Here is a 17,830-nt window from a genome sequence, read left to right on the forward strand (position 1 = left end):
CCGCTGCGCTCCAAGCCGGACGGTGACATACTCGCGTCCCTGCGCCTACGTACTCGGGTCCGCAGTGTAACGTTATTCGTGGTGACACGTCTTCAAGAATTATTCAAGGCACCATCTGTTATTTGCGTGATTTGTTGCTTGAAATGACGAATTGAGGTTTAGAGAAATAATAAAACACACAAACGGAATGTCTGCGTGTTTTTTGTTTTACTTCGCACCAAAGCAAGAGAGATGTACTTCCGCTTCGTCTGCTTGTTCGCACGGTCACGCAGTCACGTGCACGGGTACCGGAACTATGCCATTTTCTACCGTGTTCCAGCACGTGATCATGCTCTGCAATCCGCTTGTTCTGCCTCAGTATTCATGCAGCACTGAATTATATCACTAGTCATGCATCCTTGTGCACAGTGTGCAAAATCATGTGCTGCGCGAAACCAGACAATCACAACAGCTCATGCGCAGCACCAAAAAAATGGAGGCGGGGCCCATCACGTGTGCATCACACGATCCTCTAGGTCTGGTATGGGAGAACGCAGGTATAGAATTTCGCTTGCGGAGGCTAGATGGGGCGAGTGGAGAGAATGTCTCGCTGTGCAGTGGAGCTCGCCTCCTGAAATCATGGGTTTGCGGCACCAAAATGTTTTCATCTCTGCTATTAACGAGCAAATTTGAAAAATTTTTGTGGCAGAACATTCCCTAGAGGACACGTAGCAACTTTCGGCGTATAACGAAAATTTGCTATGGGGCCTGGTGAGGGGCCCTTTAAAGAGCGTATTATGCACGTTTGAGATGCTTACATAGCACTTGCCAATGCCTCGTACTGGTTACCTATGCTTGATCAGTTAACACGAAACCTTGCAAAAACGACTGCACTGAGACAAAGTACTAGTCCCATTTTTTTGGAACATTGTAACTAAGTGTAGGTATGTCAAATTTTGAGATGTGAATACCAATGGGGGCAGAATGCGAAAACACCGGTGTACTTAGATTTAGGTGCACGTTAAAGAACCCCAGGTGGTCGAAATTTCCGGAGTCCTCCACTACGGCGTGCCTCATAATCAGAAAGGGGTTTTGGCACGTTAAACTCCATAATTTAATCTTTTTTTAGATGTGAATTCCCGTCTCTTGTTGGTTGGGAATGCAGAAACTGCTCCTTTAAAAGTGCCTGCCCTCTGTGTCTCTGTGCTTCCAGAATATACAGTTCAACTGTGTTATGAAAAAGTCGCATCTGACACAAAAATGCCTTCGTTATATCCAATACTCGTAAGATGTCGTTATACATGAGAAAAGCTTTTAGGTTCATTTCATTTTACACAATAACTTGTCATATCTGTGTTCTGTACATCGAGGTTCAAACATGGTTTTCTTGCAGTTCAGAGGGACCTGACAGAAAGGTGCTTAGTGGTTCACCACTGAACACACAATGATCGTGCACAAAACAGCCAAGATGTGCAAGTTTTGGAACAAACAGCCCACAGTGTATGTACATGCGCAGTATTACTGGGAACTGTGACGCATGCTCGAGAGAGGAATATCTTACCGCGCCTATAGTCCGCTGCCAAATGAGAAGTGATTTTCATACGTGCACCAGCCAATTACATTCGCCCATATCCATAAGATCGCAATAGAAGCGGACTTCTTTCGGCATCGGCATCTCTTGGGAACTATGTTTCTGTGCACAAAGGCACAGGGGGCTGGTATAATGTTGTTCTGTGGGTCGAGCTCGTGCTAAATTCTGAATTGTAACCGAGTGTAGTTGAACCTTAAGTTGCATCCGATACAAAAATACCTTTAATATATCCGGCACTTGTTATAAGCACACAGTATTCTTTACACACTGACATCAGTGCGAAACATTTCATTTGCTTCATTACATTCGTGTTCAATATTAAGAGGTTCGATGGCAATTTTATTAGGTGTAGACATCCATCGAACGAGCCATAAAAACCCAGCGGTAACCCATAAACTGCAGCAGTGCAGTAAGAAGCCACAAGCAGACTAATTCGAAACTTGAGATTCATTTTTTTTTCATTTTATTGCATTTCCTAGCGCTTCATGTGTGTATGTTTTTATTTGGTGACAGCAGGAGAGGATGATGGTATGACAGTACACTTGTGCTTGCAGTTAATTGGGGTTAAGTTGCTTTCTCCACATGTTCTTCGAGTACATTGCAGATGAAATTGAATGACAAGCAAAAAGGGGTTTAGTCACCGATGATGAGTATTTGGCATTAGAAGAAGAACACGGCGCAGACAATTTCACCACGGTGAAAGGAAACCTTGTGGTGAAGCCATGCCGAGGCACTGCCGCACCCAGTGATGTGGGGACACACACTAGAATGTGTGTGTCCCCTGCTAAACACTTGCATCTTCACGGCTTTACATGCCACTAATAGGCTCTTCCAGGCTGTAATTTTGCCGTGCAACAATAATCAGAACCATTGTGAGCATTTCCTTTCCAAAATAAAGTGCCCAGAGCTTTGCTACTGAGAATGCTAGCATACATGTAATGTCATTGAGTGCAACTTGTTCAGAGTATTACGGAAGAAAAATGCATTGGAAAACGGTTGCGACTGCCATGAAGAAGTACCCCTCCAGGTGTTTAAACGCTAAACTCTTAAAACAGTTGTACCCTTTGGGGCGTATCTTGTCCTACAACAATAATCGTCGTTTGTCTTGCCCGCATTTCCTTTCTTTAACGCCGAGAGCCCAGTACTTTCAAATCACAAACAGCATGTGCGTTGTCAGCATGACATGCATTCTCGTCAGGAAAGTAGTGAGCGATAGTAAGGAAATGCAAGCAAGGTAGATGACGATTATTGTTGGGGACACATACACACCCGAAAGGGTACAACTGTTTTAAGAGTGTAAGATGCCCAACAGCACACCCCTTTTGGTGTAATAATAAGTTGCGCACAACTCATTAAAGCACATGCCAAATTAAGGTATCGGCATTTTTTACACCCATTGACAAGACATGAGCATCACAGTAGCCAGTGCACATCAAAATATGGAATGCACTAATAGACTTACCCCCGTATTCAGAAATGCATCTTAACTTGAAGGCCATGCTGGACGATATAAACGACGCCTGGTGTGAACGTGCTCAAGATGCTCATTGCATTTCCTTAGGTGCATTCACGACAGGCGTCATTTAAATCAAGTGTGTGCTCCAAGTTAAGATGCATTCCTGAATACGGGGGTTAGACTGCAAATCACTTCACACCCTTGGGCTACAAGCGTCACGAAGTGCAAATCTCTTTCTTGCAATGTTAAAAGCTACACCCTTTGGGGTGTATTTTCATCACTGCAGTGAGTGTCTTCAATCTTGTGAGCAAATTTTCAATGCCGGGCACTTTCCTGCCAGGAACACCATCTGCATCAAGACACCCAATGGCATTTCTGGCAGGAAAAAAGCAGGCAGCAGCAGTAAAGGAATGGAGCACAAGGCTGGCAATTAACGTTATGGCAAAATTGTACCCTAAACGGTGCAGCAATATACACTCTAAAAACGGTTTACACCCTTTGAGCTGTACTTCTTGGACTCACAAAAATAATAATCTGTTGTGCTTGCATTCCCTTTCTTGAATACTGTGCGCTCCTTACTTTCCAGTCAAGAATGCAATGTCACAGTGATAATGTGCATGTTGTTCGTGACCTGGAAGTACCGGACACGCAGCGTTGGAGAAAGGTATAAGGGACGCAGGTAAATGTCGATTACTGTTGTGGGACAACGATACATATGAAAGGGTGTAAACTGTTTTTATTAGAGCGTACGTGAGCACACACATAAAGCCTCCTCTTCATTCACGCATAACGCTTGTGCCAGACACTCGAATAGCAGAGAATAGATCCAAGAGCAGTGCTGAAAGTTTACAATTGCATCTCCCAGCAGCACTGCCAAACATAATGACGCTGAGGAAGTGAAACAGTTAAATTTGGATGCGTGAAAGCAATGCATGCGCTTCTGCACACAGCTGCCACTTTGATTTCCGAGCCAATATGGTGGGGTGTTCCAGAAAACTACAGCTCCGACCACGGTTCTGTGCAATTCGTGACCCTTGTGGCAAGATGCCAACTGCATTAGGTGCAAATTTCCGGATAGCTGTTATGCCTTCCTGTGACGATGAGCACTCATCAGGCAACATTATCTGTCAGCTTGATGCATCCACGTTGCTCTTATATAGATGTGCTAATTGACCTAACAGTAGGGCTGCTATGATAGTTAAGACAGCATGACCGCGTCTTTTTTTTTTTTTTTTTTGCTTAACGTTACTTCATACTTGATGTATTCCTTTACATAAACGAGCTGTGTATCTTGAAAGCGTCTGCTGCTGTTGATGAAAAGAGGTGGCTGCAGCTATTTTTTTTTTGCAGCTTTTTTATCGGCACGAAATGGCAGGGGAAAGATTAATCATCTGAACTCAACGCACTGGTAGCGGCAGTACCCCAGGCATGTCCTAGCCAAAACCAATACACCATGTACATGCGCAGGCAGCTTGAGGGTTTACGCCAGTTGAGTCCTGCATTGAATTGCAGTCGTGGCTGTGAGCAGCGGTGGTGAGCTATGTACAAGAACAATGTGTTTGTCATCGTGGCTGATGTTTTCCGCTCTTCCCTTTATCTCTGACAATCACTACGCAGCATGGGAATGACCACCAAAACATGTGCAAAAAGAAAAACATGCAATGCGTGTTACATTTCTTCTCCGGTAGCTCAGACTGAGCTTTCCAAGCAACCTGGCACTCACACATGTGCTGACCACTGTTTCTGGCTAAACAGAAGGCCACAACCAACTTTTATGCCACAACAATGTTAAAGGTGACACTAACATTTTGAACTTTCAAGTTTCAGAGCAGCTGTATTCACTGACTGTGTTTTAGAAAGAGCTGGCCAAAAGTGGTGATTTAACTGTTAACTAGTAACAGGTTACAAATGTTGCTCTGATGCTGGCGGTCGGCAAGAACATCTCAGTTCTGCACGAACATAATGCGTGAGACATCAGCTAGCATATATAAGCGTCTTTACAGGGTAAAAGCATTCAAAATGACACAGACGCAGGACACAGCAGAGAGATGCTCAGCCTTCAACAATGCACAAAGTGACCTTCACACGTGCCTTTTGTGTTCTTTTACCTTTTAAAGACTGGGTGCCAGCTTGGCCAGACAACACGTGTCATATTTTTTTAATCATAATAAAGCAATCGCAAATATATTTTGCATTTCAGCCAATAAGCCTCCAAAACATATGCAAGTTTCTAAATTACTCTAAAGCTATTGGAGCCTGTGGTACGCAAGACAATGAGCCAACTGTGCGGTCATGGCAGCAATACAGTGCAACACTGTTATGCGCTTCAGTTTTCTAATGAAGGAAAACATTAAACAGACAGCTGTTCACTGGTTTTCTTCCAAGCTGCCATCTCATTTCATTTCTAAAAAGAATAACAGCAAAAAATCCAAACATGCCAAAGGGCTGCAGGAAGATTGTAGGCTTGAATTCATCAACAGGTGGCAAACAGGGAAAGCCTTGGCTCAGAGCCAATGTCCTGACCACGCTTACTGTCCTTACCAGGGCAACAGCAGATGCTTTACACCTGTTGTTTCCACAAAATATCAGCCACACTGCTGTAAACGGCTTTATGCTAAGACTTCCCTTGTTTGTTCACTGTCAGTCAATTAGACATAAGAAAATGTTTCAAACACTGCACCGGTGCATCCATCACGCTTTTCACAAAACATTTGTAACTTCTAAAACCACAACATTTCAAAAAAACGCTAGAACAAGCACAACAATGCCAGCAACCACAAATCTTGAAACAGCAAGTCCTGCAACAACCAAACAAGTGCAGCTTGGCAAGTCAAACATCACTGCCACCATCAGCAATGGCACCAGGCCATTTCACAACATGCATCACGGTGACCTCCGGTTACAGCTGTGCAACATCCAGTACATCGAAGACCTACACGCTGTGATAGATGATGAAAACTGCCATTCGAAGTGACGGCCTCCACAGGACATTGAGTTAACACCGATCCAGTGACAACATTAGGCTGGAAGTAGATGACAGAACATTTCGAAACATCCGTAAACCAGTGTTACACCTTCGGCAAGTGGCCACACCACTCTGGCCACAACCAACCAGTGAGCATTACCGGGCGGCGTGCCGCAACTCCTGCCGTCAACCTCTCTGCAATCCTTGGCACTGCCCACAGTGTTCCAGGTGAACAAAACTGGCGCCACAGTCCACGAAAAAACAAACAAAGCTGAGCCAGCTTTACATGCATAAAACGTTCACAAACATCAACACTTGCTAAAACGAAGTCCATCACCTCCTAACCAGCCGTTCTACCGTGGAACAATGCTGAACCCCATTCCCACAATGCTAGTGCAACGTCGGTGGCTCTAGCTGTACACATTCGTTGGCACCGATAGCCAGTACCTTGTGAAGTGAAAGTGAGTTTTTTTTTTTTTTTTTGCATTGAAGCAAACATCAAACTGGTTGGCGGTGCTGTGGCCAGCTAGTGTGGCTCCCTAACATGCAACACAAGTTCCCTGGCAAAAACATGCCAGCAGACAAGGGAAGGATGCTAATGCCCGCCTGATGTATTGTATGGCTGTGATTATGTGTCAGTGAGAATGCCGCGTATGACAAAGGCTGGGCGCAAGAAAAAAAAAAGAAAAGTAGCCAGTGCATAAGTAAAGCCACAGCTTCTCTCAAAACACCATCCTCGTGTATGGTTAATATAAGCAACTAATAATAACTCTATTAACATTGACTATAAAATAATGTCACCGGTCATTGTGTCCCACAGCACACAGGCTTGTAGTTGTGCAAGGCCATAATGGCTTTTAAGAAGGCATCAGTGCGTAAAACGTGCTGCAATTAATGGTTTAGCTGCGCGCATTTCACAAAAACAAATGCGTTCAGGCATACGAAAATGGGGCGGAGTGGTATTTGGCAGCCTTACTGGGGGGTTCTACACAAGTGTTTGGTTGATGTCATGCCTCTTAAAATTAGTGCGAGTTAGAACAGCATACAACAGCCAATTTTTTACAGTAATTAGAACACCTGGCAATGCAAGCACACACTCCGTACTCCTAACATTGACCGCTATGCTTAGCATCGCACTACTCGCATTGAAAACGTTTGTGCAAGCAACATGTCAAGACAGTGTGCAATAATGGCCTTAAATGGCTACAAGGTGAAGCGTGTGCACATTTGAGCGACGAGTACATTTGTTATCGATGAACCATTTCGACGCCAACATTTACAAAAGTGTGTATACAGGGTGATCTGTACAAGTGGGCCTCAAGTTTCTTTTTTTTTTCTAAAAAACTCGGAGCAGTAAAGAAAAAAAAAAGAAACAGGAAAACGCGCAACATGCGGAACACACATGTATTGCATCATGCAAACACTCAATGCCTTTAGAAACACAGATTCTTGTGAGGGTATTTTATGATCGTCTGGATGCACAGGCGTTTTCCTTCTACTTCTAGCCATGTCTGGTCAACATTAAGGAAGCCCAGGTCTGCTTCACCAAAGGCCAGCAAGACTGCGACTTCTGGATCAGTGTGGCACAAATGTTGTGACCAGCAATCACGTTCCTGATCTACAGCTTCCAAAAATGGATGAGGGGACCGCTCGAAGTTTTTTTTTCTTCCTCTGCAAACACATTTCGCAACCTTTGTCACTCGCCTTGATTGTGCACAACTTGCATTTGCTTTCTGCTACTGGATCTTCCAACATCGTCCAAGACAATGACAGGCTTTTGCCCCCGCACAGTTTAGTTCTGCACTTCCCTTAAAGGAGTACTGACATGTACAAGCTACTCACATGTAAAAAGATGACATTTAGCAATAATGAAGGCTGCAAAAAACTTACAAAATACTTTCATTTGAAACTAAAGTTAGCCCCGAAATGCCAGATTTGGTGTCCTCAGCATTGTTGCGGCATCATGATTCAAGAGCAAAATTTGCTGATGTGTAACAATAAGACTAGGCATGATGATGTTGTCCATAAAAAAAAATTAACAAGAGCATTGCGCACGTTTGACACTTTCCTGTATTTTTCGTATGATTTAGAGGATCCGAACCCTCATGTAATTAACACAACAAAAAAATGACGAATGTTTTGTCAGTACTCCTTTAAAATTAAAGACACTGTGTGGCGTGTGTATAATAGTAGGCAAATGCAGCTCTGAGCGTTTTTGTTTTACACAACTTTGCACAAGGTCAGGGGCAGTGGTAATACAACGCCTGCAGGCGGCATAAACTTGTACCGCCAGTGTCTCGCAAATATTTTAAAAAAAAGCGCTGTTTCCTGTGGTACCGATCCAAGTCTCAAGGCTTTGAAATCAATATTACACAAAGCCAACCACACGCGAAGTAAAAGATTTTGCAGGAGCTGATCGTCGAGCATTTAAAAGCTTCAATGTACACACGTTAAGCACGTTGGTCAGGTATTCTCCCCTGTTCAGTGACTACGGTTGAGGCGACCTTATATCAACGACTGAAAAAGCACGCAAGAGGCGAGAGTTTGGCTAGAGTGACAGGTTATGCTGCCAAGAGTCCTACACTATGTTATATGCCGAGAGAGGTAACATTCGCAGTTGAAGATGTAAAACTTAACGGGGAGTCTGTTGCCCTCAAAAGTATAGAAATGTTCAGGAGGAAATTAACTTTTCCGCAGGCTTAAGAAATTGCAACTGTATGGACAGCAAGCCTAGAATAACCCAGCCACAAGGTAGAGCATCAACCACCAACGACACACCTGCGTCAGTGTGCGGATTCTCCGCCACACATTACTGCCTTGACGAGTCTGATAGACTGCACACGAGAGGGCACCACCACCACACTTTTGCAAAGAGCGTGGTTTGTCTATCAGCGAGTCCTTCTGCAGAAAAATCGGTGAATCGACAAATTGCCTCTTCCTTTTTCATGTCAGGATGCAATGTGGCCCTTGTGTTGATCAGTCGTTGGCCATTATTTGGCAATTATAAAATAGGGCGCAAGATCATTAGCAGCTCTCATTCTCGCAATGAATGTGCCAATCCTGTGCAATGTTTGTGCCCCTTCATCACTTAAGAAGGATATCCTCTTTATTATGCATGATGCTATGGACATTTTAGCCCGACTTGCGATACTACATCGGCACACTTTACACATAACTTATTTCTTGATGCAGCCCTTACCAGTGGCATCTTCAAATGTAGCCAACACATTCAAAACCTGAGTGTTTTTCAGTTTTTTTTTTTTTTAGTGCTTGTGGTTTTGAGGCGTCAACTTGGCATTTATAATCATGGACTTGGTGACTAAAGGGGCTACAATTACGCTGGTGCTATTGCTAAGCCTATTCTCTCTCTCTCTCTTCAACTTTCAAGACAACCGCAATCACTGAACAGATGGGCAGTCAATGACAACGTGCAAATCGTTCAGCGATAAAATTACTCCAGCTCTAAAAAAAGAAAAAAAGCAGTGCAGAAAGAAATATATCATCCTATCTCTGTGAACGTAAACCATTGAGTGCCATGCAAGCACAGCAATGTGACTATGAGTGCTATGGACTACGCACACTGACAAGAAAATGTGCAAAAACAGTGTGCTCTCTCTGAATTGTGAAACTTCACCTCACGGCTCTGCTCAATAAACACGCAGTTAGTAATGTGCACATAACACAAACGCAGCACAGTGTACAGCAACGGGGAACAAGAAGGAAAAAAAAATGTCAACTCCCAAAAACCCGTGACTAACACCTGACACGATTGTCATATAAACTATGATATATATAGTACAGTATGCGATCTTGTATGCAGGTCACTTTCTGCACAGTTTAAAAAAGACAGCACTAAACAGATGCTGCACTGTTACAGATTACACTAAAATACGGCTATAGCATAATATGTGCATCTCTTTTTTTTTTTTAGTGTGTGCTTTCTCTCAACAGCATCTAAATAATTTCAACGACGGTCGCTCTCATGACACGTCTGAATAAACAATGCCCTATAAAAAATGTCAACAGCTTAAACAACATGCCAACTGGTTTCGTCATTCCATATTTACTGTAGCTAGGCCACTGGCTCGATCTTTCTTTTCCATCTTTCTTGGTATCAGTTATGGCATGAAAAAAGGCTATCAGCATCGAAAGGCCAAGCCAAGTGAAGAAAGATAAGACAGAGGTGCAATTTTGAAAACAACAAAGCAAAGCTTGGATAGAACTCTCGTATCGGAGTGTTTTGACCAGAACGAATACGCTTGGTGCTACTACCATCTCAGCGGGACACTAGAACACAAATGCAAAGAGGAGCTTTGGTAGAGGCACCTGCTGGAACCGTGTTCAAATAGAACCTGCTACAACGTTCTTCTGTTGAGTAACAATTCTTGGCACATAAGAGCAGAGCACTGAGAAGTTTGCATTACTGTGAAAAACCTTACACCGGCAGATAAGAGTACGCAGCCACAGCTTGTAATGCGAGGCCAACGTGGTTAAGTTGAGGATGTTACATAGGATTACCGCCAAGTGAGGCCATCACAGCTTTGTCTGGGTGTTTTGCTCAAATGGTAATGCTAAACCACATAATAAAATTTTGACGGATAAAAGGGGAAGAGGAAGTTAGGACTCTTGCTATCACTAATCTGAGAAGCTTTCATCCACCAATAATAATGTTTGGCAATGCCTGCCCGAAATGAATTCCTTAGATAAGACATGTTTTATTTTTTATCCTATATCCTAGCTCACTACAAGAAATGCAACTTTCGATATTATAAATGTTTACCATTATATATGTTCAAACCCGGCACAGCATTTTAAAAATGAACTCTTGAAAAGTACTCTGGAGACCAGTTATATAGTTCTGTTAGCTCCTGCAAATAAGACTGCAGCCACTTTTAAGGACCTGAAGGTGATGGGAATGCCCCGGGAAACACCTAATCAGTCGGTTTAAGTGCCTGGAGCACGCTGCAAGTTCTCCAACCAGCACCCACGTTTGAACGCTCCTAAATTTTACTCCGAGGAGCCACAAATTGTTCACGCTCTAAGAAGCAAATAGATGAAGCAGTCATTGTCTCGTCACTAGTTTTCTTCACACATTAGCCCAACTTGTGTCAGCTATGCCAGAAGCGTCTGTAAGTCTGGGACAGCGTCGTAAGAGAATGTCAAAGCTAACTTGCATGCCGACTACCAAAAACAAAAGAAAGCAGAGTAGAGGTCCAAACTGCTGTATCATGTTCAAGTGAGAAGGAGAAAAGAAGAAAGAAAGAAGTGTCCTGTGGCCTAGCTACAATGCCTGCGTCAATGTATAATCGTGCCCACACAAACCAAATAACTTTGCAAGAGCTTGCTTCCCTCTCGAAAGAGGAAGGTCGCGCTCTCAGGTACGTCGGTCATCTCCCGGACACACAGTTATGTAGTCAAGAGAGAACAAAACACAAGACAACAACAACAACGCAAAACAACAATGGCAAAACGCAGGAGCACAGCACCTCTCCGTCAGAGCGTGTGCGACAAATTTTAACCGCCAGCTTTATCGACGTGAAACAAAGTGTTACTCAGGTGCAAAGCAACACAGGGTGAATGTAATCGTGGATACACCACTTTCACACATACTTTGAACGAGCGTGTGCCATATTGTTAAATGCTGTGATGCCTGTACAAAAAGAAACACACCACCCATCACGCGGGCTGCGCAAAAGGACTGAGTTAGTGGGGGGAGGGAAGAAACGAAACAAAACAAACACTGGTAATGCCAACAGAAACAGTGGCCTGCTTGCCACCGAAACGCAATAAAAAAGACTTCTCTCTCCTCCCACGGGTCGCAAGTCTACTTGTGCCCAAGAAAGACGGTCACGTGCTCACAGTCTTGGAGAGTCTTCAAAAGACACCGTCAAGAACAGCTGGCTGCCAGCATTATGCAAACCTCAATATTGGAGGCAGAAAGTTCATGCTGAGACTAGCTGCATGCGACCCGCTGCAACATCTCAAGTTGTTCTCAAACAAGACTGTTCCGTCTGCTCACTGAACGCCGAAAATGTAACAAGATTTGTCGCATCGTATTTGTTAATGATAAAAACTCTCATGCAAAACAAGTCATAAATATAGGCTACTACTTGTGTTGTTGTGCAATTTACATCACGGAAGCTCCTGGCGCCAATACTCTTGCTCTGTGCGTGACCCATCTTCCATTTCGTGAAAACTAGGAATGCCCCGAAAGTTGGAGTGGCCGCCAGCACAATTGTGCGGCACTTGCGAAAAGCGAGCCAACTCACACATCTGAAAGTTGCATTAAGAATGTACTCAAATAATGAATTTGGCTTGGTCTACAGAAGATGCGTGCTCAAATATGCTGCTCTGATAAAAAATGACGATACCCACCTACTTGCCCCCTTTTTCTGATAGCCAGCGTTCTGCTGCAACATGGAGGAAGGAAAGCGTAGGAGAGGCCCCGGCTGGCCCAGACGTCTTGGAGAAAGTGTGGCAGAAGTCGTGTGGCGTTTCTCGCAAATAAGCACTGAGCCTGGTACCTCAAACGTCAACATCGCCATGGCAACCACGCTCCTGATGGTCTCTCACTGCTGCTCTCGGCCTCCGAAAAGCGATATCAAATTTTTCGACCCGGATCACTCTCGAAGCCAATTCCATTCGCGAGATAATCTAAGTTTGGAGTGTGATGTGTAAGCCTGAAAGTTGTGCATTGGGTCTTGTAAGTGTGAGAGTGTCGGCCAACAACAGAGACGCTCGTGTAATCACGGCGCGGGCCTGTTGACTTCACCGGCGTGACACCGAAAGACACAGGAGCACGTCTGCTTCACTAAAGCTGTTACAGAAGTTTCGCAGGTTTTGTTCTTACGCGTGCGAGCAGCGCACATTGGGAGCAGCTTGTAGCAATGCAAGTTCAAAGCTCGCACCATCTGTTCAGGTGAGCTGATTGGAGACTCAAAGGGCACACCGACGTGGTTGCACTTCTGGCTTCAAAAACACGACGTCAGGGCCTCTCCCATTTCGTTTCTTTTCTCTGTGTGCCGCAATAACAATGCCAATTATGGAGTATTCAAATAGCAAGACATTTTTTTAGGTGAATATGAACATTAGAGAAAAGCAACCTTCAAATATTGAATTGAATACCAAGTATTCTCTGATTTCTAATCAATGTGAAGTAGAAAGGTTGTGCGGCTTTCACTCGTTTAGAAACAAAATACTTATTTACATTATCTGAAACACGTTATGCCAGTAAATTGAGCAAGCTGTGAATTAGAAATAACTGGAAGGTGATTGCACCTGGTCTATTAATGACGATGGCTGTAATGAAACAACAGAACAGCACGCTGCCAGATACACGTAGAGCATTGTGTTCACTGAAGGCCCTCAGTGTAGTAGTACTACGGCACCACACATCGATTTAAAAGGATGCAGAACATGGTGAGAGAGGCTCAATAAACATTGCTTTCTTAAATTTAGACAACAAATTTGTACCACGCCCAGGCACAGTGCATCCTTATTCAATTGCTGGAAATTATTGTGCGGAATTAGCTGCTCCCTATGTTGACCTGAAAACCGATTCCTCAGCGCAGCAATCTCGGCTGTTTTGCAGCAGAATTATTTCGAATGCTAGTTTCCACTCGCATCTGAATTTCTCTCTGTAGACTATGCATTATGATGTACCTGCTGCATACGTACATGCAGACTACATAGTACATGTAGACTACATACAGTCGAACCCAGATATATCGAGCCCACATATAATGAATTGCTGCGTAGAATGAGCAGTTGCAAAATCCCCTTGAAAGTTTTTGTAATATAATATTTTTATTTATCAAATTACCTATATATAGAACTTTTTCGTGATCCCTTTCAGATTAAATATATTCGAGTTCAACTGTGCAAATGTGCAGACTATGTACACATGTGTAGACAATGTGTGTTGTTGTCCCTTACAGGCGAACAGAATCAAATATTTGAAAATTTTGAATAGCTAATTCTTGAATGGAGCACAAAGTGAATAGAGCAAACACTGTTCAATTCGTATTTGAAGTTTTAAATATTCGGACACCCCTAGTCACTTCACTGCCACTTACACAGAAATGGAAGACTCAGCCCGCCACGCTTACAGTCGCATTACCCGCACTTCTTTTTGCCAGGCCATTATTGTAATGTCTGAGCGCCAAATAAAAGACTGCATAAATTGTGAACAAAAGACCCGTATTGTAGGCAAATAATCATAGCAAACAAAGAGGTCTGCCTTTGCCAATACCGCATGACCAGCAACTTCCGATGAATCACAAGTCATGGAGCGCATAAAAGACGCGAAAGAATGTCTCAATGCTGGGCCTGAAGGAAGGAGAAAAGCCGAGGTACTAAGCATCAGAAGCCAAAAGTAAACAAAACGAGCCCCGTAATTGGATTTTAAAGAAACTGTAAGCACAAACAAAAATAATTGCGTGCTTTATAAAAAAAAGCTGCACTAGCATGACACTTGTGCATCAAACTGCCTAATGGGAACATGCTTGCGCAAGCTCGGAAAAAAAAAATAAGACTGGCGTTCGTAAAAATTCTGCTGGATTCGGAAGGCTCTGCTCAAATTATGAAACATATGAAGGACACACAACAACCGTGAAATGATTTTGTGAACACCTTCCTCACATTCCCAATTTGTGCATTTGCATAATTGGGTTATATTCAGCTACAGGGAAGCAAAAGAAGTCAAAAGCTCGCCCACCTCGCGACCTACCGCATGCTATGCGCACACATAGCATGCACATGCTATGCGTTGCGCATGGCTAGGTGCTTTAGTATAAACGTTAATGCATTGTGAATGTATTAAAATTCATGAGCACAGCCTGTCACAGCCCTTTGAAAGTCAGTGTATTATCAACGTCAGATTTTTCACACCTTTTCCATGCTTGAGAGCCATAAATTTGATTGTATTTGTATAGGAGTAGCTCTGCCACCTTTAGAGTGGTCATATTTCACACTGATGTCACATTTTTGCATATCTGTGCTGCAGTACTTCCAAGTAGCCATTCACCAATGGTGGCAGCACCTTTTGACCAAATTTTCATGTTATTTTTTAGTGAGGAGATCAGTCTAGAATTCAGCTTCCAGCTTATGGCAAAACTGTACAGTCTGGCCACATTTGCCAGGAGATGTCCTACAAAGAAGGACAATTATCTGAGTGGCACAATTGAGCGTTACCGATCATTAACCCTCTGCGCACACCTTTAAGTACTACTAATGCCATTCAAATGCAATAAGAGCCATTCACCAAGGACATTAACCAGTCAATTACAAACAGCTAGTCTTCTTTTTGGCACTTCATTGAGGGCTGAGCAGCCAAGGCAACGTGGTCTCCGCAGGTAAAGTTAGCCGCAAGAAAAATCAAAAGGCACTGGTTTATTAAGGCCATTTATCTATCCGAACAAAACTTGAGCCACTGCTTTATATGTCCCACCAAACCTTTCCTGTCAGTTTTGAGGCTAACGTTCAAAAACATCCTTTTCAAGTGCAGTACTCCGATCCTTTCCCAATACTTTCATCAAAAAGAAGGCTCAGTGTGATCGCCTGACCCTCATGCTTTTGTCCCTGTTTCAACCTTGCAGCACATTAATTACTAGCGCAGTTTATTTTTCACCATGTACATTTTGGGTTCTGACACTTAGTTCCAAACCTGGACTCCAGGCCTAAATGCTAACTTGTTCCTTCCATTTGCCAAGGAAGTCCCATGGAGGCTAAGCGTATTTACAAGCAAGCCGCTAACATGTTACACTCTCATACCTCTGTTAAGTGTGGGAACCATGACAGACTGTGCTCATGAGAAGTATATTCATTTGCTCAAGGCAGCACCATGTTTCAACAAAGAGAACAGTCCAGTAAGAGAGATGTTTACGACATGACCAAAGATAAAATGTCCCCAAGACAGATTGTGAGCACTGAATAGACCTGACATACGAGGCACAGGTTTGGGCCCTAAGTCAGAGCACTGAGACGAAGACGAGTTGTTTTATGATGTGAACACAACCGCAAGATCAGCAAGTTCCAAGGTCACAGTCTGTGGCTAGTCAGATGGCCATCGCCCATTCCAACCTCTATATCATTGGCACAACACAGTTTCTTTTCACCAGGCGCCTACTACACAGATGCATGTAAACAAACACTGGGATGCCCACAAACTTCAACAATCACGCACGATACACAAACAGAACACCGACCTTGACTCTAAAGGCCAACCTCGACCTTGAACACGACCTTGAACATGATCTTAGCCATGATGCCCATCCAGATGGGCCACGTGAACACAGAAAAGTAAAATGTTCATCTTCAACTCCCTGAAAAAAAAAAACAACTGGGGGGGGGCAACGAGTGACTTTCAATCTGTGAAAGGCCTTGACTCTCTTGGTCCAACACACCAACTGGCCTTCAACCTTCTAAAGCTTGGGCCCATCTTTTTCAAATAACCCCTTGACCACAACAGCAGTGGCAGACACATTACAGAGTCCACAGCTCTTCAAGGAGCCAGCTCTTTGTGCCACGAAAAACACGAATGCCACACATAGATGGATTTCCATCGCCTAGGCCAGCCTTGAAGGCCCTGGCCTTGAACACACGGGTCGGCCAAACTGGCCTGTCCTCACCGTCGTGGGACAGTCTGCACGGTGACCCAGAAGACCCATAGGGGGCAAAATTAAGTGAGCTAGGGAAAGAAAGGTTTCAAAAGATAAAAACGAGCGACGAGCAGAAACAAAACCCCAAAAAATCAACAGTTGCACACCACTTCACAGAATTTTGTTAAAAACCCCGCAGAAAAGCAGGCATCACACCCACAGGAAAAAGAGGATCACAAAGCGGCGGCAGACTGACATTACAAGCAGGGCCTTGGTAGTGCTCACGCGCACACAAGTGATGCCCACGTCTCGGCTCCACGGCCTTTTACCCCCTACGCATCTTCTGACTCACCGTACTCACAGGCAGTACAAAACACGAGCTCAGAGCTCACAGCAACGCAAGGCTGAATAAAAAAAAAAAGACGAGAAAGCAGAAGAAAGCAGCCAAGTGGCCTCTTCAAGCCCGCAAGCAGAAGGCCTCCGTGAAGGGGCCTCCTTGTTCCCAGATCATCTGAGGGTCGCGCCGCGAGCTCTGCAGCGGCGGTGACCCCGATCACTCAGAGCACGGATGGGCGGTCACGACCTTGACGTCCAGAACACCCCGTGGCCCCTCTGACAGACGGCCGAGACGCTGAGCACGCTGTGCAGCGAGTGGCGGGTCTTCTCGACGGGAGCACCGCAGCGACTGCAGAAGCGAAACAGGGGCTCGAGCTCCTTCCAGGTGACTGTGTACTCACGCGAGGCGTTGGCCACCGCCCTCATGGCCGCCAGCGAGAGGTTCTCGGGCATCTCAGCCGGGGGTGTTATTGCCACCGCGGGAGCCGCTGGCGGCATCTTGAAATTGCTTTCCATCTGGGCATCACTGCCGCGGGAGCGGATCGAGAGGTCAGTGGCCATGCACTCGGCTTCCTCACTGTCGCCCGCCCCTTCATCTTCCTCCTCTTCCTCTTCTTCTTCTATCTTTGTGGCGCTGTTCCCGTGGTGGTCGTCCTCGTAGCACTGCAGAATGCATTCCGGCTCAAAGATGCGGCCCATGTCGGCCTGAAACATAGGCACCAGCATGCGGTCATGACCTTAGGGTCCTAAGTGCTGTATGTGCAAGTGGTTTAACGCAGCAAAAAACAAGGGTACATCACCAGGGCTGTACCACCCCAGTGGATCACATTCGGCGACACTTTCAGGTTCGTGTGAAGCACTGGAGAATTGAACTCTCCAGACAAACACATGGGCCGGTATAACGT

The 17,830-nt window shown here is 44.5% G+C and overlaps 1 protein-coding gene across 3 annotated transcripts in view; it reads right to left on the minus strand.

The window, feature by feature from the left end:
• Positions 1–1,999: 1,999 nt before the first annotated feature.
• Positions 2,000–17,830, minus strand: part of LOC142564298 (uncharacterized) — a 54,528-nt gene continuing 38,697 nt past the window's right edge. For all 3 annotated transcript variants that reach the window (XM_075675247.1, XM_075675248.1, XM_075675249.1), the window contains one exon: positions 2,000–17,630. In XM_075675247.1, coding sequence (XP_075531362.1) covers positions 17,166–17,630 — 465 coding nt within the window. In that variant the 3' untranslated portion in view covers positions 2,000–17,165. The remainder of the gene's footprint in view (positions 17,631–17,830) is intronic.

The sequence above is a fragment of the Dermacentor variabilis genome, chromosome 11 (assembly GCF_050947875.1).
Source record: "Dermacentor variabilis isolate Ectoservices chromosome 11, ASM5094787v1, whole genome shotgun sequence".
NCBI classification, from domain to species: domain Eukaryota; kingdom Metazoa; phylum Arthropoda; class Arachnida; order Ixodida; family Ixodidae; genus Dermacentor; species Dermacentor variabilis.